At 44.5% G+C, this 24,561-nt stretch overlaps 2 protein-coding genes across 3 annotated transcripts in view; one reads left to right on the top strand and one right to left on the bottom strand.

Annotated features, from left to right (window-relative positions):
* The window catches only part of LOC147019278 (ras association domain-containing protein 1-like), a 52,471-nt gene extending 36,386 nt beyond the window's left edge, over window positions 1–16,085 (top strand). Inside the window, exons 4-5 of one of the 2 annotated variants that reach the window (XM_085899640.1) lie at window positions 9,565–9,677; window positions 15,621–16,085. In XM_085899640.1, the coding sequence (XP_085755766.1) occupies window positions 9,565–9,677; window positions 15,621–15,767 (260 nt within the window). In that variant the 3' untranslated portion in view covers window positions 15,768–16,085. Of the gene's footprint in view, window positions 1–9,561; window positions 9,678–15,620 lie in introns of both variants that reach the window. The other variant, XM_085899639.1, reaches the window with a different exon arrangement.
* LOC147019276 (inosine-5'-monophosphate dehydrogenase 1-like) overlaps window positions 1–24,561 on the bottom strand; it is a 315,330-nt gene that overhangs the window by 74,138 nt on the left and 216,631 nt on the right. The gene's annotated exons all lie outside the window — the stretch shown is intronic.

Below are 24,561 nucleotides of genomic sequence, written 5' to 3' on the forward strand. Positions count from 1 at the left end.
AAACAGCTTTCTTTTAAAAAAAAATATGAATGAATTACCATTTCCTGTTTGGATGAGTGGGATTTTATAAAATTTGATGATGCTGCGTCTCCAAGCTCATGACATATTTGTTACAATGCTAACATTGAAGGAATATGTATGTGAGGTTGTTAAATCATATCAATAGATTTTGTTTCATTAATTTTTTTTTCCATTAAGTATTTTAAAAATTTTAATAGAATGCCCAACTTATTGAGAGCTCTTCTTTTTCTTTTTTTTAAATTGTAAACAAATGTTTTCTATTTGGCCTAAGCCTTCTTAATTTCAGGGTGATTCTCTTAATGTGTGATATTAGATCATAGAGATCCAGTTCATACATCATGCAGGTGGTGGTGAAAGAGATGGTAGGGAGGGGGAGGGGGGGTGGGAAGAGGTTGTTGGGTGGGTTCATATCACTGGAAAGGAATCAAATATCCACCATGTACGAGTAAGTATGTGAAATCCAAAAGGAACAGAATGGGGGGCGAAGTGGGGGGGGGGGATAGTTATACCGGCACAACCTTGTCTTTAATAAGGGTACCTCGAGTCAGGAATGTGCAAGATAATTATTGGGGTGTAACAATTATGAGTGTACACCAAGCTGTGCCACAACAATATGTTCAGAGAAGTTTGAACATTTAGGAAAAGTTTGAACGTTTCAACATTTAGACATGTATTCTGGGTCTTTGTGGGTGCAACCTGCCTCACCCAACCCCACCACCATCCCTAACATTTCCTAAAGGGATCCCAACGATTCACGTGGGTAGTCAATTTGAGACCAAATGCATCCTTGGGAGTGCCATGAAAAGTAAGGAAGCACAGTGAGTAGCACAAGATATGTCATATTACAAACTTCGACAGATCCTCATGTACTCTCCAACCATTGGCAATCCATCGAGACCGAACTCCTTTTCTATGTTGGATTGCCCCGTATAAATTGAAGAGTGTTGTGATTGTACTGTATATGTAAACAAGAGGTGCAAAGACATTTCTTCACTTGCTCTCACCACGAGAAAAGAAGTTATTGATCAACTTAAACATTCCAGATCCCACAACAAACTGCAACTCCACAATCCACAAAGCAATTGCTTCAGTCTGTCTGTCGGTCTGGCAGTCAAACAGAATTGAAAATCATTCCAAACGTTGCACCCAGCTTTTACTATGGTGTGTGTGTGTGTGTGCGTGCGTGTGTGCGTGCGTGCGTGCGTGCGTGCGTGCGTGCGTGCGTGTGTGTGTGTGTTGCAAATGATGAGGCTGGAGACTCCCTTTCAGGCACTGATGTGTCCATTAATTCTGCAATAGAACATGTAACAGGTAAGTCTTGATGTCCGCATCGTGAACACCACAGCCTGCGGCCTCCTCGCTCAGTCACTGAGCTGTGATATGCCTCCTGCTAGCAATCGGAGACAGTAGTATCTCACTGTACTGTACTGTACTGTACTGTACTGTACTGCTCCCATTCCTTGAAAACAAACAGGAAACTTAGTTTTTAGGCACATCATGAAGGACACAAACAGCAGGCGTGAATAACTAATACGTGTTAAATAAGGTGATGTTAAAAGAGGGTGCATCAACACAGGTAAATCTCCAAATAAATGTTTTTATTTTACAGGTATTAAAACTTTTACTTTATTTCATTAAATGTAGAACACAATTTGCCTGGTTTGCACTTTTAAAACCCTCCAGTTTAGCAGTACTTGGCCTAAATTTTACGCCATCTCGACCACTCAAATTTGCCACGTGATCTGAGGGCGGACTTGGTATAAGGTTTGGTTGGCTCTGGACTGTTCCGTTTGGCTCATCGGCTTCGAATGCGCACCTGTTATTCCAAGTTCACAAAGAAAGCTAACATAGATCGTGCTCAAACGCAAATCAAGAGTTGAAAAGACCTTTCACAGGGTGACTTTTTCTCAAGACTGCGCATGGTGAGGTGTTCTATGAAGTCTCCAGTTTTCAATGTTCACGCTTGATGATGACGGCATGCTCGGGTTGTACGTGAGCATTATGTCCTCGTTTTCAACGATAGCTTTTGGTTTGTTTCCGTGATTTTATTTTGAAACTGGGATATTAAAGTTTTTGTGGATGTCAATGCATTTCCTTACATACATTGTTTTACCTTTGTGTGCACAGCTGTTCTGACATGAGTTTTTTTTACATCCCGAGAGAAGGTGATGGTCCTCACAGAATCCACACTCATCTGATTGACTCAATTCTGCCATATTGTTGAAGCTATTGATATGGTGTCTTTGGTCTTGGGCATTTATTATGACTCGTTAACCATCTCAATTCAGCTGATGTTCTTCTTAGCTGCTCCAATGAGCTGTTTTTTTGTCTATCCCAAATATTTTCCTCAGTGTGACCCTTATTCAGATAGCTGCCAGTTATTGTGCCCCAACGTCATCCACAGACAACATCAACATTGGCCTATCAAAAATATGACCTTATAACAAATGTTGTTTATCTGATAAATGAAATTTATTCACGTTTACTGACATAGACTACTGTGATGCCTGTGCTTCAGCATTGCAAAGCAACCCCACCGCTTGGTTTCATGGTACATAGATGACAAATTACTTCTGAAAAGTAACGACCAATTGAGAGCAACGGCATTTCTTGATAGAAACAAGGTTGTGAGATCTTGCTTCACACACAAGTGGTGGCAAATGGCATAAACATCTTGAGTGTGCGTGGAAGCAAAGTAGGATAGTCATTCTTTACACTGAAACCAAAGTTGGTGATGGTGAGTTGAGGAAATGAAGATTGAAGGCTCCAATTACAGGAAATTTTGATGAGCTTCACTTAATTTGATCACATCAGGGCTCCATACCAAATGCAGTCACGATTCGTCCTGAAGGTCTTTAAATTACGAGTCATCTCCTGTGGGAGGTTCATTGTTGTCGGAAATTAAGTTGCAGAGCTGAAGAGTGCTTTGGAGTTCATCTTCATGAGGTTTTACTCCGGAAAGTGAGTTTCTTCACAAATCCATTGATATCGGTGCTGAGCACGAGGATCTGTGCGTTCTTGTCATTCAGACTGCTATTCTCCAAATTTTCGGACAGGTATGCCAGAAAACGGGTCAAATCTTTATCATGCATGAACTCTACAAATTCATTATGTATGTATGTATATATATATATATATATATATATATATATATATATATATATATATATATATATATATATGTATGTATGTATATATATATATATATATATATATATATATATATATATATATATATTACGGCTGTGGAAATTCGCAGAACACCAGAAAGGTCCGTAGTTCAGTTAGATCGATAAGTCTGTGTTCAGTTAGATTTCCCCACCGTTGTTTAATGGGATTTATTTGTGTCGCAGGGCTGTGATCCTTTGAGATAGTGTTTTTCTTTTCCTATCGTTATTTTACAACAACCAACATCGCTCCCAAATAACCACAACGCCAACCACGCCACCATCACCAACCACAACAACCACATTTCAACCACACCACGGCCCTCTCCGCTAATGTAAACCGTCTCAACAAAGCGAAGGAAACAAAGGAACATCGATGGCGCGTGGATTTTCCCGCCTGATTCTCCCACCTTGTTATTGCCGCCTGTTTTTTCCGTGCTTTGGTGTGGGGGAGGTGCGATTTGAGCCAGAGGTCAAAGGTGAAAAAAGGTGGGGGGGCTGATTTTGGGAGAATGAATCTCCCTGGACCTGTGCCAAGAAAGATTCTCTCGGCCCCCGCGAGGCGCGCGGGGAGGGGGATGAAGGGGCACGCCCCTTTTCTGGAAGCTTACTGCAGGAGCTGGAAGTTGGTCGAGCGATAAAAGGGGAGGGGCGAGGCGTTGGAACGGAGGGATATAAGGCCGCACAGGACGCCAGCTCGGGGCCTTCTCCTTCGAGTGTGTTTTTCGTCGGGGACTTTGTTTTGTCTTCTTCTTCGTGGTGGTTTTCGGTGGTGCGTGGGGCTTCTTCTTCTTTGTCGTCTTGGTCTTCGAAGAGTCTTGGGTTCGGTGGTTCGGGTCGAGTCGGCGGAGCTCGCAGTCGGTGGGGAGTCCGGGCGTGGCACGAAGGACACGGACGGGAGGCGCCGCTTTGCAGCTCTGTCGCGCAAGCCTGCGCATCCGTGTGGAGAGTGCCGGAGAGAGCTCGCCCACCATCACACCACGAGGGTGCAGGTAACCTGCAACGGTCTCGTGGGATTCGTTCGGTCTGCCAAGTCCCACGCCATAAAGGTCTACGGACCCTGTCTGGCGCCCTTGTCTTTTGAGGGTGGCCATTTCTTTTCTTTTGTGTGAATGATGTGGCGCCGAGTCTCCATAAGTAAAAACTGTATAAGTGGCTGTCCATAAATTGCTTATAGTCGGTTGAAGTGCTTTCGCTTTATTTGCTTCCATACCTGCATTGATTGCATGACTGTATACGTGCTGTAAATAAATGTACTTGTGTGAATGTTACCCGTTCGTCGTGTCTTTTTTTCCCCCATTGGAATGCCATATTGCATCTCAGAATATTAGTTGGGTTTTAAATACCCATGAAATAGAATTGGATCCGGTGAGGTCGGGCAATAATACCCGCTCGGTTATCACTGAAGAACGGAACGGACCGCTTGAGTGGTTCGTGTCCAAGCCGACCTGCGCCGGTACGGCGTATGGTCTCCCGGTTGGCTACGACGCAGGTACTTAGGTATATCGATATTCGGCGATTGACCCTATTTTGGGCGGGTAGAAAATTGGCTAGGCCGTGGTGGGGTTGAAGATCCACCCATGACAGGGTTCCGGCGTTGTTCCGGAAGGTCACGACTGAATTGTCCGTCCGGTGGGCGAGCGGCTACTTTTAGTTATTAGTGGGAAGCGGCCGTTCGCACACCAGCGGGCGCGAATTCGTAACAATATGTATATATATATATATATATATATATATATATATATATATATATATATATATATATATATATATATATATGTATATATGTACAGTGGGGAGAACAAGTATTTGATACACTGCCGATTTTGCAGGTTTTCCCATTTACAAATCACGTAGAGGTCTGTAATTTTTATCATAGGTACACTTCAACTGTGAAAGATGGAATCTAAAACAAAAATCCTGAAAATCACATTGTTTGATTTTTAAATAATTAATTTGCATTTTATTGCATGAAATAAGTATTTGATCACCTACCAACCAGTAAGAATTCCAGCTCTCACAGACCTGTTAGTTTTGTCTTTAAGAAGCCCTCCCATTCTACACTCATTACCTGTATTAACTGCACCTGTTTGAACTCACTATCTGCATAAAAGACAGCTGTCCACACTCAATCAATCAGACTCCAACCTCTCCACAATGGGCAAGACCAGAGAGCTGTCTAAGGACATCAGTGACAAAATTGTAGAATTGCACAAGGCAGGGATGGGCTACAGGACAATAGGCAAGCACCTTCGTGAGAAGGCAACAACAGTTGGTGCAATTATTAGAAAATGGAAGAAGTTCAAGATAACAGTCAATCTCCCTCGGTCTGGGGCTCCATGCAAGATCTCACCTCGTGGAGCCTCATGATCATGATCATGAGAAAGGTGAGGGATCAGCCCAGAACTACACGGCAGGACCTGGTCAATGATCTGAAGAGAGCTGGGACCACAGTATAAAAGAAAACCATAAGTAACACACTACGCCGTCATGGATTAAAATCCTGCAGCGCACGCAAGGTCCCTCTGCTCAAGCCAGCGCATGTCCAGGCCCATCTGAAGTTTTCCAATGAACATCTGGATGATCCAGAGGAGGAATGGGAGAAGGTCATGTGGTCTGATGAGACCAAAATAGAGCTTTTTGGTTTAAACTCCACTCGCCGTGTTTGGAGGAAGAAGAAGGATGAGTACAACCCCAAGAACACCATCTCAACCGTGAAGCATGGAGGTGGAAACATCATTCTTTGTGGATGCTTTTCTGCAAAGGGGACAGACGACTGTATCGTATTGAGGGGAAGATGGATGGGGCCATGTATCGCGAGATCTTGGCCAACAACCTCCTTCCCTCAACAAGAGCATTGAAGATTGGGCGTGGCTGGGTCTTCCAGCATGACAACGACCCGAAACACACAGCCAGGGCAACTAAGGAGTGGCTTCGTAAGAAGCATCTCAAGGTCCTGGAGTGGCCTTGCCATTATCCAGACCTGAACCCAATAGAAAATCTTTGGAGGAGCTGACAGCCTGTGTTGCCCAGCAACAGCCCTGAAACCTGAAGGATCTGGAGAAGATCTGTATGGAGGAGTGGGCCAAAATCCCTTCTGCAGTCTGTGCAAACCTGGTTAAGAACTATAGGAAACGTCTGATCTCTGGAATTGCAAACAAAGGTTTCTGTACCAAATATTAAGTTCTGTTTTTCTGATGCATCAAATACTTATTTCATGCAATAAAATGCAAATTAATTATTTAAAAATCATCCAATGAGATTTTCAGGATTTTTGTTTTAGATTCCGTCTTTCACAGTTGAAGTGTACCTATGATAAAAATTACAGACCTCTATGTGCTTTGTTAGTGGGAAAACCTGCAAAATCGGCAGTGTGTCAAATACTTGTTCTCCCCACTGTATATATATATATATATATATATATATATATATATATATATATATATATATATATATATATATATATATATATATATATATATATATATATATATATATATATATATAATGTTTTTTTTCAGGCTATTTTATATTAGCACAAATTTCACCTCTCAGTTCAAAGAAATGTTCAAGGACTTTTCCTTTTGAGAGCCACCGGGGTTCAGTGTCATATGGAGCAGCAGAACATTATACTCGGATGTACAGGGTGTTCCAAAATGACACACTCAACTTTGGTTGTTAATATATTTAGAACCACAAGTGATACAACGATACCCTTTGCTTTATATGATACAGAAACTCAACGTTTTGTGCATACCATTAAGACACTTCAATGTGAGTTCCGTTTGACATGCACAGGACATCATGGTGGTACATGAGTTCTTGCCATGTTTGGCTCAGCATGTTTGCATCCACCAGTGCGCATGCAGATGTGTTCCCAGAACGAAGATCCTGCAGGTTTGCCACCTTGGTGTTGTAGACAGCGTCTCTGGCAACCCCACACAGAAAAAAATCAAGGGGGGGTTATGTCTGGTTATTGTGGGGGCCAGGTGGTTTGTTCATCTTGACCAATCCTGCCAGCAACCTGGAAAGTTTTCATTGAGCTTGGCTCAAATTATTAAGGTCCAACGAGGGGGAGCGCCGTCCTGTTTAAAAATGATATTGGGTTGCAGATCATCAATCTGTGGGAAGGCGAATCCTTCCAACATGTTCATGTAAATTGTTGAAGTCACTGTGTCCTCCGAAAAGAGAAACCTACCCACCAAGCAGTCATGGAAAAGGCCACACCACACATTCACCTTTGGACTGTCGCGTATGTGTTCAATGACCACGTGGGGGTTTTCAGAGCCCCACATCCACACATTGTGCCAGTTGACCTTCCTCGATGCACGAAAGCAACATTAGTCTGTGAACATGACCTTTTTCACATGTCCTTCATCATCCTCTATGCAACTGAGCATTTTGCCTTGCATTTGGGTCCATCATTTTGTTTGAGTTCTGCATAATCTGCACCTTATAGGCATAAAGCTTAAGTGTTTTATTAGAAATTCAATGTACAGTGGTGGTTGGTAGTCCCAACTCTCTGGATGCATGTCGAATTGATTTTCTGGGACTTTGTTGAAATGATTCACGCACTCGTTCAACGTCTGCTGCACTTGTGCTTGGTCGACCGGTCCTTTTCTGTTTCTGACAACTTCCAGTTTCCTTAAACCTCTTCTACTACTCTCTGATGATGGTCCGCGATGGCAGATTCCTTCCATACCTCGTACGGAAATTACACTGAACTTGTGCGTCAAATCTTGTCTTGAGGAACCATTTGACACACTGAGCTTTCTCCTGTGGAGTCGCTATTTTATTTTACATTAAACCACCAGACCTGAAAATAAAGAACTTTATGAGTTTCTGTTTCATTAAAAACACAAAGGGTATCATTTGTGACACTAAATATATCAACAACCAAATTGTCCAGGTCTTTTTGGAACATCCTGTAATTTCTTAATTTGACTGAGCAAAGAATGAGTGCAAAGTGGCTGAGCCTTGATCAAATTCAATTTTGAAGTGACCTTCTGAAACACTGCTCAATTCCAGACTCACTTCCTTTGGTACCCGCTGATCTCTTTGAATTTAGGTGGTGTGTCCACACGGCTGGTGGTGCATCATTCCTCACTGTGGTGTGCAAATACTCAGCCACAGGTGCTCCACCAGCACAAAATCCCTCCGAGTGATCCTGTTGGATTTTCTTCTCTTGCAGTTAGTCTTGTAACGCTTCAAACATTTCTTGTGCTGTCTTGTGTTTGGGATGAGGGAGACAAAGGAGTATGTCCTCAACAATAGGTTCTTCCCAGATGTAGTTCATGGCTCTCGGTGCTGACATCGACTTAAATAGCAAATTCCTCTGTTGCAATTGCTCGACCAGTCACTTATTGATTTGCCAGCCTTCTCAGGAATCCTACGTTTGACCGCGTTGTTTGGGACTTGTCTAGTTTTCAGCTTCGTTGCCTCGTTTCTCCGACATCATTATGTGCATATCAATTTCAGTAGACAAGACCAACGTAGATTCTTGCACGGTGCGAAAACTCATTGATAACGATAAAGGATGGCTGATCAGTTTTAGTGGCGATCGTTTCACTCGCAGGAAATACCAAAAATCAAACAAACTTTGCGACCCTACTTTTGAGATAACCTTGAATGTAGTTGCGGGGAGCTTATGGAATGGCATATCGTCCGTCAGCCCGTCACTCCGTCCGTCAATACTTGCAAATTCTCTGAAACAACACACACGATTTCTATGACACTTCACCACAACCTTCATCACCCTGTATGTACCAAAGTTTGTTCATCGCATTTAAAAAAAAATTGGACCCGAAGGGGAGTCTATGGGGGTTGCCTCCCAAAAATACGTATTTGCTTTCTTCTCAGCAACTACACAAGCAATTTCGATGAAACTTGACCACAACCTTCATCACCCGAGATGTATCAAAGTTTGTTCACGCTATTTTAAAAATCGGGGTCGAAGGAGATTTATGGGGGGTGGGGTTGCTCCCCAAATAGATATTTTGCTATAACATTAGTTCATTGGTACATTTTTCTGATTCCGCTCTACGTTGACTTTCTCCTCCGTATCATTGTTCTACTTGGTGAGCGTCCAGGGGCATTGCCCCTAATTTTCTGGTCATGACCAAAAAGTTGAGAACCCCTTGCTTGTCCTATGACCTCACCATCATTTATCCCACAATCACACGTCATCACATTTCATACTTCCTTCCAATGTATTCAAGGAATAATACGACCACCATTACTCGCCCGTCTTGCTTTCACTATGTTTCTTGGAAAAACTTGAAAATTGTTTTTGCAACATGGAAGTCTGTTGAGTGAAGCTTGTAAAGTGACATTCTTCCTTCCTTGTTATCCCCATCCTTCCCTTTGTCTGCAGCAGCTGTTCGGCGATTGAAAGATCAGGAGCACCCATTGGCTCTGCGACTTGCTGCCGGGTCAGAAATGAATGCTTTGAGTTTCATCATGAAGGAAGTGAATACAGGGGACGTTGTGGTGAGGTTCTCCTGTTTTGTCTTTTTTTTAATGACTACCACTTTACCAGCCTAAGTTATTCCCAACTCATTTTCAGGGAAACTTTTTGTCCCAATTCTTTCACGAAACGGTTGGCTAGACCTGATCTTCGACTGAAGGTGGCAGGAATTTGCAATTTAGCCAGGGTGACGATGATGCCTCTCCTACTCCTTGGTGAAAAACACCGTGTGATCTTTAATGTCAACCAACAACCAGTGCTGGCAGATGGATCCTCCAGCTTGACATCCCTTTGATCAACGGCACATGCATTGATGCAGCACCTGGCATGGAAAACACTTGTATGAAAGTTTATAGCTGGGTCGACGTTCAAACTCAGGCGAGACAGCTCAAAGACGAGTGTGCAGACCTCGAGGTTATCATGCAAGCTCCATTTTCCACTTTTTACTGTCATATAATCCTCGTTTTAGATTCATGTTTTGTCCTGAGCAGCATCGTTTTTCATGACAGGTACCTATCTTGAATTGGCAGAGCCTACCCGTCGCTTCACTGACGGACCAATTAGTCCTGTTTGCCAAATTTATCCATGCATCGAGTGCTTTAATCCCACCCCCAGCTCCCCGCTTTGTCACCCTGTTCGTTCTGATGTGCCTTCCCACAAGAAATGTCTCACACACAATGACAGGCTTTTACAAACCCCTCGGTTAGGAAGAGGGGAGGGAGAGAAGGGAAGGAAGACAAATTCACCATTGAGAAGAGAGTGCTTTAATGTCAGTGTTGCTCAGGTTAAAAAGGAAATTGTAATACCCTCTGCCACCACCACCAGGTGTCACTACGCGGTACACATTTACACAGAGAATCTATGCCCCCCTCCTTCCCCTCTTGAGCCCCCTGCACCTCCGTGTGAGGCCGAGACCACATAGCCTGTGTTACCCCCCACACAAAGTTGTGTTTGTACTCCGAGCTTGGAGTTTGTAACTTAAAAAGATGTGGCCGTGCATAAGGAACAGAGACAGACAGACAGACACGCACAATGGCGTGTATATATTTACATGTAGTAATCAACAACCTCAATGTGCAGGAACTTAGCAAACAGCTTTTACATAATAGCTCAGTTGGTAATGTGTAAACAACAATTTAAGTGTTGTTGTCTGCGTTTCAATAACGAGTAGTTAGTTCAGCTTTACTGAAAACGACCATTTTGATGTAACTAGTGCGTGCCCGTACGTGCAAAAAAAAACTTTCAAACCACGTGCCACAAACAACCACAGGCCGTTCCTTCGCTCTCGCGTGCCCGTACGTGCGTGGCCATACGTGCAAACCAAAAAATAAAACTTTCAAACAACCACACAGTCCGTTCCTGCGCTCTCGTAAACGACAACTGGATTGGGGCATTGTGTTTATCTATAAATGCACATAAGAAATCGAGAAATTATTAGAACACAGTAAGTCATCACTATCCGGAAGTAGTGCGTGCCCGTACGGAATGTTCACATGCATTCCACGAATTATCGCTTACATTGAAGTAACAACTGCTGTGATACTTACACACACAGAGTTAGTTAAAATCCAAATTAAAATCAACTTTACCTCCCTGTCTTTGCTTGCCATGACATTCGCTGCCATTGACCATTGCCACTCCGATGCCACGGTAACTAAATGGCGCCCTTTCCCCATCAGCCACGCCTACGCAGCAACGTGTCTTGTCATTGGTTTGGTAAATAAATGTCAATAACTTGGGAAGCACTTGTCCGATAAATATCAAACCTTGAAAAGGCACATACTCAGGTCCCCAGCAATATACCTGGCAAGTTTCAATTAGATCGGACCAGTGGTTGTCGAGAAACAGCAGACACAGACACAGACACAGACACAGACACAGACACAGACACAGACACAGACACAGACACAGACACAGACACAGACACAGACACACACTGCTGGAATTATAGATAGATGATGCAATGCAAGCAAGAAGCCATGCTTCTTTGAGTCCTGATTCTTCTCGGAGATGCAGGAAGCAGGGAAGCTGGAAGCCCTGCTTCTTCTTCTGTTCAAGTTTGGATGCAACGCTGACTATCCCATCAATATCTTGGTTGCTTAGCTCTAATTAGCAATTGTATTGCCGTGTCAGACTGGTCCGTTAATACAGACTGTCTGAGCTGGATGACCCAAGACCTCCGCGAATGCTGAAATGACCTTTTAATTTCCTGCATTCGTACTATTGTTTACCAAATCCCAAGGATCGTTCCAATCCAAGACAAAACTGGTGGTGAAACGCGTGGGAGGAAAACGCTTATTATGATGAAAATGTGTATTCACAAAAAGCATACGGGGGTGAGGGAGACTGGACAATATAAATAAGTGTGGAACTGATCAAGTAGTCCACAGACACAAACAGGGGTTGAGGGGATACCTAAGTTTGTATACAAAAAAATAAAGGCCTAACCCCAACTAATGGTGCCAAATACCAGAATCTCAACAAAGGGGAACAGAACAGAACAGGCAAGGATTTATGAGATGAATGAGTTGGTCTCTAGATCCACCATGATGGTGGCTTGAGCAAGCTGCCGTGGAGGATGGTAGGTAGCAATGAGGGACACTGAAGAGCAATGGTGGTGGATCCAGCATCCACGTCTCTCCAATAACCTCTTCCTGTTCGGGCAACGAAACAGAGAGGAAGAGAGATGTTTGGTCCTGCGAAACTCAACTCCGACTGCTGTGCACGGCCCTTTCCACTTCCAGGACTGCCCTCATGCACAGCGAGTCTCCCTAATTGGCTGCCTGCTTTCAGTGGGCAGTGCTGACTTTTTGGCCATCCTGCCCCTCTCTAGGGATCCACAGCTGACCTGACTGCCATGGCCTACAATCCCCTGGCCAAATGGCCCATGTAATCACCATCTTGTTATAACCATGTAGTGCTTTCTAAGTTCCTTTGTGCTGTTGATGTTAAATGATGCAAGTCCTCCACCAAGCCTCACCTGTTACAGGAGTTTTTAGACAACCTTACCCGATTCTGCTTTATAAAGGATGCTCAGTGCACGTTTGACAAGATGACTTACCTTTGACAGTTTCCCTGATACAAGAGTCAATCTAACCTAGTCTATCAGACGGTCCACACTAAAGTCGAAACGCACTCAAGTTATGGATCACCCCCCCCTCACAACCCACCCCATCCTTCAAGCTAAAACAGCGCTCTCCCCAGAACATTCGGCTCCTGCCAAGGTACCCCATCGGAAACCCAATATTTTGGCCATAACACTTGCTGTCACACACATAATTAACCTAAGGACAGAAGATGGCAAAAACAAAAGGAAAACACAGGCACACCTGTCTTAGACAATTTTACAAAATCAAATCAGAAACCCCATCTATTGACCATGTCCCGCAGTGGATGTTACCTGCTCCAGATGTCAGCTGAGCCCAAAACCCAATTTCAAAATTACCTATCAACTTTACGGGCTATCTGCCATCTATAGGACATATCAAGGAGCACGTGACTGAATGGAACAATCCCAAATAACCACACACATACATTACAATAGAATCAATTATACAAGCAAGGCCATGGCATCATAATTGCCTGCAGGTGTGGCCTCAACTCAGCAACAGGGAGGTCCTATAATGTGGTGGTGGTGGTGGGGGTGTATCAGTGTGTGCGTGCCTGGAGCGCAAAGTCCCACTTTGATGAAAATCCTTGGCTCCCCATCCATCTCTGCCGCTGCTGACCTTGAGCCTCCAGCTCTCCCAATCCTTCCCAATTGTAATGAGCGACCAGCTGCTTATAACTCTCAGCTCCTATATAACCAGAACAAAAACATTTTAAAGCCAATTGGGGCTCCAACTGACATTCTCCCACAGTGGCCAGTCTCTTTCTCTTCGCTCGATGTCATGTTTTTTCTCCCCCGCCACACCGTCGCCAGAACACATACTGTGTGCAGAGGGTCGAAGACTCCGGGCCCCAAGTCATCCCACACGGGGGAAGGTAAGTCCCCTTTAGCCGAGGCTCTTACATTAATTCTCTGTGTAGTGTGTAATGCTTAAATATTAAACTTGAAAGATAACATTCAGGACACACACAAAATGGAATCTTCTCCTGGACCTTCCTTTCCCTTGCCGATAAGATAGTGAGAGTGAGAAACACCAAGAGTGCATCAAACAACATGCCCGAAGCATGCAACCGTTGGGGCACGCTTTTGCTTTTTGAAGGCCAAGTCAGTTCAAGCAGCTTACTGAGTACGTGGCTGGCTTCGCACTGGGGCAGAGCAGGAAACGGCAACAAAGATGCTGCATGCTGAACACCCACTGCTCTCAACAATATAAATGTGGTGGACAGCACAGGCCCAGCCCATCAACTGCAATCCAGGATCTGCACTGGACTCAGGAAGTCTCCTTTTGGGCAGTGGGCAGATCACCCCAACATTTCCTCACTGTAGCTATTGATCATAAAGACATAGCAATATTGGCCTCTCTACCCACTTGCACCACCAGGTTCCACTGCTTCAACCTCCTTCCTTCTCCTCACTGCTGTGTCCAAATCCAAAATGTCCTCTTGCTGATCAATGCAATGGGGATAATGGAGTGGCAGGTATACCACAGCCCACATGGGGAAACCAAGGTGGGGTGGGGTTTCCTCCTGCTGAGACTCTCTTCCCACCCCCCACCTCCCCCCCCCCCATGCAGTTGAGCAAACACATGGTTCCTTCTGTTCAGCAAGAAGCCATGATGGAGGAAGAATGCTGCATCCTGTCCCGAAAGGTCTAAGATGGCCAGCAAGAAAGACATGGATGGAAGACACTTTTATACAATTATAACACCAATCATTTACATTGCAAGCTTTATAATGTCGACCCTCTGCACAATGTTTAATTGCAACACATAATTGATAACCGTGTTGTTGACTTTGCGGTTAGGGTGGCTGGCTTGAGATCTTAGGGTAATGAGTTTGAGCCCTGTTGACCACTGAATTAACACCAGCTGGTGTTGACTCAGCCTGTCATCCTTCCAAGGTTGGTGAAATGAGTACCAGTATACTGGTATAGAGGCACAGCATCAGCGGCATAGTCGCGCCCCTGGTATAGGGGTAAACCCGCCGCTCGGGTATATGGAGGTTTGAATCATGGCTGGTAAACCGGCCACTTAGGTATATGGAGGTTTGAATGGCGGCTGGTAAACCGGCCATGAGGGTTGAAAGGATTAAATACTTATTTGTAACGATGAGGAATTTACTTGGTCTTCAAGTGATCTCAACAATGATGCCTTTTTGAAATTGGAATGAGATCACAGCACAAAAACAAAAAAAACATGCAACATGTGAAGGTATGGTTGAAGTGCGAAAGTGCATTATGGATCTTTTATACGTTGGCAGAACACACAGACATACGTAAAATATCCACGGATGATGCAAGGCATGCTTAGCATTTAAAAGGATGGACCTTGGACAAACAATGCCGAGAAGGCAATGGCAAACCACCCAGTGTAACCCTTGCCAAGAGACTGTTTTAGCAGCACTGTCACTCTGTAACTGAATATGGTGCATCAGAATCAAAATTGCAATTCTGCCATCTTCCTTGAGTGGACTCAAGTCTGGCTGACACACACACACACACACACACACACACACACACACACACACACACACACACACACACACACACACACACACACACACACACACACACACACACACACACACACACACACACACACGCTTTACACTCTCGAGAACTGGGCATTCGATTTATTTTTTAAAAAAATGTTAGTATGTTTACATCTTAAGAGGAACAACATTCTGTTCATTACAAATAAACTGCTCTGTCCCTGTTTATCTATACCTGTTAATCCATCCATTTTACCTCATCCATACAAACCTCTATTTGCTTGCATGTTTCAGAAACATATTTTCATTCCATCACCCTCACCATTTTTTAACATTTATTTATTTATATATTTATTTCCTATTTACAGTGGGATGCATTTTCAGTGCCTGAGCTGAACAACTTCCTGGACATATTGCGACACGAGGAGCAGAAACATTTGGAGGTCATGACCCGGAGGTACACCTTGTACCGCAAGAAGCTCATGTCAGCAATTGCTGATAAAACTCCCAAATGAATATCGGATTGAACGAGGCATGGCGTTGTATCACAAAGTGCTCCATCCTTCGGAGTGACGTTAAGCTCGGGACCCGTCTGCTGGAACCGATTACTGGTGTATGTTAAAGACCTACATTGTGTGTGTTTTTTGAAGAGTACATGAGATATTGCCAACAGCACCCTGGTCATACTCCTGCCACAATCAGCTCCACAACGGCTATCCTCTGAAATGGGACTATGGTACCCCATCACCGACCATGGACTAAGGATACATACCAGAGCCTCAAACAAGGCGTGGGATATGTAACAATAAATGTTGCAGCAATAACCTTTTCAATATTGTCGGCTTGGTATTTCAGCACAAACCAGCACAAAACACATCATTGTGTGTGCCGTTCCTCGGATGGACCTTTACCTGGGCGTCCCATTTGCCGGTATAGTTGTTGGACATTCAAGATCCTTCGTGAAAAGGAGGCGAGCTATTGCCAGCACCCTGAACAAATTACAAATTCCTGCCCTGAAATATCTCTCTTCCCATATAAAATAAAGAAGACATAATATATAATGACATAAGATCATAACTGTGCTCCACATTCTGCAACAGATGAAGAAAATGTGGAGGAGTTTTATGGAAAGTTGCAGGAACTGGTAGAACAGGTGGGTTAAAGGAGATGTTTTAGTTATTATGGGATACTGGAGTGCCAAAATTGGAGAAGCAGGAGCACCAGGGATTGGAGGAAAGCATTGACTTGGTATCCACAATGAGCCAGGGGAGCAAATGATGGAGTTGTGTGTGCAGAATGAGCTCAGAATTGCAAACACATGGTTCAAACAATCCAAGTACACCATTCATATGGATTTCACCTGATGGGTAACACAGAAATCAGACTGATGACATTCTAATTGATATAAGATGGAGAAGTGCTGTGCAATCTGCCAATTATCTGCCAGGCGCAGACTGTCGGACAATCTTTATGAATGAACTCTTTGTGGAAAAACTATGAGTGAAATTGCGAAAGGTGAAAAAAAAAATTCAAAAACTCCGACCAGATATGACCCTGAGACATATCAAAACAAGACAGTTCATTGAAAACATTACTCTGCGCTGTCTTGACAAAGAAGGACATGGGTGGGGTCTGTGAGCGGAAAATTTGATTGGTCGTGATGATGCAAAATGTCATAATACACGACATGACCAAAAGTATGTGGACACCTGCTCGTCCAACATCTCATTCCATAGTCATGGGCATTAATATGGAGTTGGCCCCCCCATTGCTGCTAGAACAGCCTCCACTCTTCTGGGAAGGCTTTCCACGAGATGTTGGAACATTGCTGCGGGGATTTGCTTCCATTCAGCCACAAGAACATTCGTGAGGTCGGGCACTGATGTTGGGCGATTAGTTCTGGCTTGCAGTCGGCGTTCCAATTCATCCCAAAGGTGTTCGATGTGGTTGAGGTCAGGGCTCTGTGCAGGCCAGTCAAGTTCTTCCTCACTGATCTCAACAAACCATTTCTGTATGGACCTCACTTTGTGCATGGAGGCATTGTCATGCTGAAACAGGAAAGGGCCTTCCCCTAACTGTAGCCACAATGTTGGAAGCACAGAATCGTGTAGAATGTCAAACCCAGATTTGTCCGTCGCACTGCCAGATGGTGAAGCATGGTTTATCACTCCAGAGAACGTGTTTACACTGCTCCAGAAGCCAATGTCGGTGATCTTTACACCACTCCAGTCAGCGCTTGGTATTGCACATGGTGATCTTAGGCTTGTGTGCGGCTGCTCGACCATGGAAATCCAATTCATGAAGCTCACGACAAACAGTGCTTGTGCTGACATTGCTTCCAGAGGCAGTTTGGAACTCGGTGGTGAGTGTTGCAACTGACAACAGATGATTGTTCCGCGCTATGTGCTTCAGCACTCGGCGGTCCCGTTCTGTGAGCTTGTGTGGCCTACCACTTCACGGCTGAGCTGTTGTTGCTCCGAGACGTTTCCATTTCAATAACACCACTTACAGTCGACCAGGGCAGCTCGAGCAGGGCAGAAATTTGCCAACCTGACTTGTTGGAAAGGTGGCATGCTATGACATGCCATGTTGAAAGTCACTGAACTCTTCAGTACGGCCCATTCTACTTCCAATGTTTGTCTACCCTATAGAGATTGCACGGCTGTGTGCTTGATGTTTTACACCTGTCAGCAATGGGTGTAGCTGAAATAGCCAAATCCACGAATTAGAAGGGGTGTCTGCGTACTTTTGGCCATGTAGTGTATTTTGTCCAAGCACTGCCAAACGGAAGAGTTTTGAAAGTGCTAAAAAGGTGATTTGCAATATAAAGTGTGAAAGTATATTAATCAATTGAAATAAAATAAAGATTTTAATGGTCAGAGAAAAAAGAATTCCTGAAATTTACCGCCAATGATGCGTTTTATGAAATTTACCTTATACACCACTTTATCATGTTACATTAGTTCTTCGTGTCTGTTGTTTGTGTCCTTTATGACGTCCTTAAAAATGCTAAGTTTCCTGTTTGGAATGATTTTCAATTTTGTTTGACTGCCAGACAGGCAGGCAGAGTTTAAAAAAAAAAGCAAATTATCTCACTACTCTGCGAATGTGCGATCGGGACAGATTCAGAGCGAAAGTTCAACTAAACTACAGGTTTGTTTTCTGACTCATGTTCAAAATATAACAATCAATTTGAATAAAACTGTTCCTCGATCATAAACTGATGTTTCTGGATGGGACAGTCGCCACAGACAGAAGTGAACCAAGTGCTTCACCCCACTTTCCGCTTCGTATGCGTGGGGTAAAAATATCCAATAAAGTTTATTTCTGTTTGTTTGTCTTTTTTTTTTATTTTTTTTTTTGTATACAGGAAGTCCTCGCTTTTCGCAAGGGTTGCGTTCCTGGAAAACCTTATGATAAGCGAAACTGTGTTAAACAAAACATATTTTCCCATAGAAACCAATGTGTTAAAGGGGGGATGTGTTTTTGGCTCGGAATTTTTTGGACATAAACACAAATAAACAAAACACACTCCTCGAGTCGTGGAGACTTACCCCGATGCTGGAGGAACGGAGTTGATTGCGGTGGACAAGTCACACTTGCGGAGTGGCAGAATCGTCCCCCTCTTCACTTGACACTGTGCTGTCACTTTCTTCACCAGCAGGAACGATCTCTTGGCAGCTGGTTGAAGGAGCATCCTGGATGGTGGATGGAGTTGGTGCTGCATCTTTTGGCTTGAAAAATGCATGGAGAGTGGGCTGGATGGCTTTCTTTTTCTTTGCTGCATAACGTTCCTTGTAGCAACAAAGGGCATCATAAACAACAGCTAAAATCAGTGCTCCTTTCAAGATTTGGATCTTGCTCGATAACAAATTCTGTGGCACTTTCAAACGAGCTGAGGATTTGGCTGAGGTTTTTCATGGTGAGATGCTCGGATGAAGGTGTCACAGCATCTTCTTCTTCCTCAAGAGCCCACTGCTGTTCCAACTCCATAAGATCTTCATTGCTTAAGGGTTCTGAAAGAGACTCCAGTAAGTCATCCACGTCCTCTTCGTCAACTTCTTCAAACCAACCTCCTGCGCCAGGTCTACAATTTGACTTGTAATCAACGGAACATCAGCAAACCCCGTGAAATTGTGGACACACTCGGGCCACACTTTATTTCACACAGCGTTCATTGTGGAGGCACTCGCCTCCGCCCATGAATCCTCAATGTTTTCCAAAGCCATTTTTATGTTGTATGTTCGCCAAAACTCCTTGATTGATAGCTTGTCCTTATCAGTTTTTTTTGATAAGCTGCAGCATGGTATGCTTAACATAATAGGCTTTAAAAGCAGCAATAACTCCCTGATCCATAGGCTGTAAAAGTGAGGTAGTATTTGGTGGTAAAAATACTACCTGCACGTTTTCACACCAGTCTTCCATTTGCTGAGGATGGGCAGGAGCATTGTCTACAAGCAGCAAAGATTTGTTGCCAATGTTGTTCTCCTTGGAGATACTTCTCAACATGATTGGAGAAGTAATTGATCACGTAATCGTGGGTCAATGCCCTAACAAACGACGCGCTTTTTCTTGTATCACAGCAAGAGATAAAGGCAAGCGACGTTTAGTTTGATCTTCTATCCACACACATAATAAACGCTTCATGTTGTGCATGGCACCATCTCTCATTCTCGTTAGTGTCGTTGCACTCGAACTGGTCGCAATCTGTGATATTTTCTTTATCTTTGCCGAACTTTGAACGATCGAATGTACAGTCGATGCAGCGATTGCTGCGCGCGGCCGATTTCCGTTGTCCCTTCACCTCGTTCATGTCTTTTAATTATATCCAATTTCACCTTCAATGTGACAGCCTTTCGTTGTCGCTTGAAACGAGGTGTGCTCGGCTAAAGACTTGCGGGTCGCTTGGGATTCATACTGGAAGGTATGCAGGCGAGCGTGAAGATAATACGTACAGTACAGCATACAGTACATGCGCAGTAAAGTGAAAGTATGTTTATGCGCATCCTGTGTGATTGTTGTTTTTTGCAGGAAGTTTGAAACTTTTTTTGCGTTTTTCCTTGCAATGACATTACGATAGGCATAAAATGTTTGCGATAATTGAAAAATTGGTCATTAAAACTAAATTACGAAAAATCGAAACTACGATATGCGAACTTCCGGTTCGCGAGGACTTACTGTACCTTGGTCGAGGCTCGTATGAGAGCTAACACACAACTCACAGCAAGGAGGCATGAGACAAGAGGGGCGGGAGTGGAAGGGACAAAACAGTGGGGAACAGACACATTAGGTGAACTGTGGAAGGGAGAGGATGGGGATGGGACGGGGAACATGGCGAAGAGAAGATGGACATTACAGGGACTTTCAGGAAGGAAAGCAGGAGAATTGAAGGAAGTGGGCTTGGGTGGATTATCGGGGGTAGAAAAGATCGAGGATTTGGATGGGGGATGATAAGAGGTGGTGGTGAACGGCTGTTTTGAAGGCCTGGAGGGAAGAATGGGAAAGAATAGAGTGAGGAAGTTTATTCCAAAGGCGGGAAAAAAGAGGAATGAAAGAGTGAAGATGAGCAGTGATTCGTGATTTTGGTAGTTTTACCAGAAGGGGGTTGTTGGCGGACCTTGAGCGCCCTGTGGAAATGTGGTGGGGACAAATTGCAGAGAGAGCAGGGGGGGGCATGGCTGGAGAGGAGTCGGTAGAAGACAGAAAGACCACCGACCAACCTGCGGTGATTGAGTGAGAGGCCCAAAGACTCAGCTTCATTGCGGGAGATGCCGATGATCTTAAATGCCCTGGTTTCGACAGCGTGAAGCCGAGAAAGGTGGGAGGCAGGAGCACCAGCCCAGAGGGGAGAGCAGTACTCCATCAGGCTACGGACAAAAGCTTTGTAAGTGGTCAGGAGCTCAAGAGGGCCGAGGAAGGACTTAGCACGACGGAGGATTCCCAGTCGGCGACTGGCTTTTGAGGCGAGGTTGGAAATGTAACTTTCCCAGGAAAGGTCATGGCAGATAGTGAGACCCAGAAGCTTGAAAGAAAAGACTTCTTCCAGAGGATTGTTGAGAAAGTGGTGGGGGTCTTTTTCTTTTTAAGTCTTTTTAAACTTTAAACTTTTTTTTAACTGAAAGAAAGTCTTTTTAAACATTTTGTGGAGTTAAACTTGGTTGACAAGATGCCAGAAAAATTGTGGCAACTCGAATGTCTCTAAATCATATTTACATCTCATCACATCGTTTTAGTTTTTCATTCTGAATTGTCAGGTTTGAGGAGCTCAACGTGGGGTTGTTCCAATCGGTCAGGCAGTGAGGAAAAGATACATCGTTCCCCTCTTGATCCATTAAGAAAGAAAATATGGCAAAGTTAAAGTTCATCGCATGTAATGAAGAGACAACAATAATTGATTTCTGTGTCGGGTTAGTTGAGAATAATTATGTTGCTGTTAAAACGAGCTGAGTAGGATCAGAACAAAAAATAATCAAACTAGAAGGGCACTCGGTAGAGCGTATACCTGCGCCACGTAATGCCTGATCCACGAGAACATATCGGGCCCATTACATTTTTGAGATATCATGCTACACAGTACTACACCGTTTTTGGCCAAATTTCTCAATGGTGAAGAATCACTTTAAGAGTTAAATAATTCTCGTATCCAGATCCGGATTCAGATCTTCACCAAAATGGAATCAATTCGTCCTTGTCACACACCCAATATGTCCACAAAATTACATCCAGATGAGATATCCTGGACACAAACAGACAGAAAGAGATGAAAACATAACCTCCTTCACCTTCGGTGGTGGAGGTAATAACTTAAAATTGGGACTTGATCCGCCATGAGAGAAAGGGATTCTGTTTGAGATTCCCTTTCTCTTACGTCGGATCAATATGGGACTTTCAAAATGATGTGTGAATGCAAAATGAGGCCTTTTGCGCATTTTCAGTGATTCGGTTCGGTTCGCCGGGCACTTTTAACCTGGCGTTGCGAGGGCGACATCTGTCATTCAAATCATCTTTTCGACAAAATTTTCAACATTTTAACAAAAGAGTGGCAATTTCAAGATTGTTAACCAAAATTGTTCTGTTCCCAATTGATGATCAGACTCACGGAAATATGAGAAATATCCGTGGAAGAAAGGAGTTGGGTTCGTACTATTTCCTGTTTATACAATTAGTTCGCAGAGGCCATGGGTATAAGACACATATACACGGACGGGCAGATGCTTCTCCTTTTACCAATAAATGCAAAAATCTCATATGATTTCTGTTGTTGCCCCAAAACCAAACAATATTTTTTTATATATATATTTATATATATTGTTGCGGGCCAGGGACCGGTGGCGCGAACAACCACTAGGTGGGGGAAGTTACGTCGTCTCCCACCAGACTCCCGGAATTGTAGGCCGTCGCTCATGGATAATTCCCTGACGCGGCGGGTCGCTGAACCGACCGTGGATGCCAATGCCTCCACCGCGTAGCGTAGGGTCTTTTTGTCGAGAACCAATTTACCTAATTAACCACGCGGTGTCGTCTCCCGGGGAACCACGCCTTCGGCATGTCTTGCTCGAACCGGGTCACTCTCCCGACTGCGGTAGAGTTCCAACTACCGACTACCAACTGGGGTTCAGGTGCAGTCGAGCAGAACTGCCAAAGCCATGCCGGCTAGGATGAGCAGATTAACGGGACCAAAGACCCGGCTAAAACTCAGATCCGAACCATGCTGGACCAATGAAGGAAAAGACGAAAACGAACTGGGAACATTTCGAAGATAATTTATTTATAATAAACGAGGAAATTTGTGTGGCACAGAAACAGGTTTATTGGGGTGTTATGCAGGGGAAAGAAAGAAGATGTAGTGCGACAATGTACAGTAACTTGTAAAGCAGATGCAGAGCATACTTACGTGGGAATTATACAGATAAGATTTACAATGATCGAAAAAACATACAGTTTCTACTTATTAGACTGGCACCACACACTCAGACACACTCGGACAAAATAAACCCAGTTGAAGGCAAAGAACTTTTGCAGCCGGGGAGGGAGGCGGGCTGAGGTCACAGTTCATTCGAGTACCTGAGTCTCGGGGAAAGGATGCTCTGCGGTGCGGCACCTGCCAACAGTCGTGCAGTCAGGTCCACAGCCGCCCGTGTGGAGTTCGGGTCCGTGGAGGAGCTCGAGTGGGCCGGGACCAGTAGTCGGGCTGTTGGGGCGAGACATGTTCGGAGCCAAGCAGCGGTAACCCCTTCGTTTTCCAACCAACTCCGGCCTCCAAGCACAGAATGAACGACCCCCAAAGAACTGAACGAACGACCCCCAAAGAACTCAAGACTGAGGATGGTGTCGTGGTTTATAGACCTCCCTCAGCGGGGCAGGGCCTTGGTCAAAACTGACGTCACTGTCCGCCCTGATTGGACGGGGCTCCCATGGGTCTGCCCTTTCTGGGCGGGGCCTCGGCCAGGCACCGGCGAGGTCCGCACACTCCACGCGTGTGGACTCGTCAAGAAATAGTTGGAGCGTTTGGAGAAGCCGAATAGGAACTGCGACAGCGAAGATTCTGTCTCAGAAAAACGAGCCTCCAGAGACAACAGGTGGACCGTGGTACGTTGTTGCCAGCGAACCGAAGGCTGCAAGCGCTCGGGTACCGTGGATCGCAATGTAGGATGGGATATAAAGATTTATTACCCTAACTAAAAAAACATCGCATCGCATCCCACCACACACAAGGAGGGGTTCTGTCTACACATATACTTCACGGCATAACTGACTTGGGACACCTGTATGTCGTATGCATTCGGTTCCTAGAACCGTAACAATATTTATTTATATTTATATATACTAGTGCGTGCCTGTAGGTGCGTGCCCGTATGTGCAAACAAAACAAAACAAAAAAATTTCAAACCGCGTGCCAGAAACAACAACCGCACACGCCGTTCCTTCGCTCTCACGTGCCCGTACGTGCATGCCCGTACCCGTTTCTTCTGCACGGCGCCTTGCCTCGCGTCCAGTGTTGTCTGCCAAGCGAGCAGTTCGTTCTTCATCCGTTTCTTCTGCACGATGCCTTGCCTCGCGTTCAATGTTGTCTGCTAAGCGAGCCGTTCGTTCTTTATCCATTTCTTCTGCATGACGCCTTTCCTCACGTTCAATGTTGTCTGCTAAGCGAGCATTTCGTTCTTCATCTGTTTCAGCTGCACGACGCCTCGCATCGCGTTCAGTGTTGTCTGCCAAACGAGCAGCTCGTGCTTCGTTAAATTCCATTGCACGTGCACGACGCGCAGCTTCGTTCCTTCGCTGTCGTAAACGACGACTGGATTGGGGCAT

This window comes from Eptatretus burgeri, chromosome 10 (assembly GCF_056783735.1).
Source record: "Eptatretus burgeri isolate ZD-2024b chromosome 10, Ebu_testis_v1, whole genome shotgun sequence".
NCBI classification, from domain to species: Eukaryota; Metazoa; Chordata; class Myxini; order Myxiniformes; family Myxinidae; genus Eptatretus; species Eptatretus burgeri.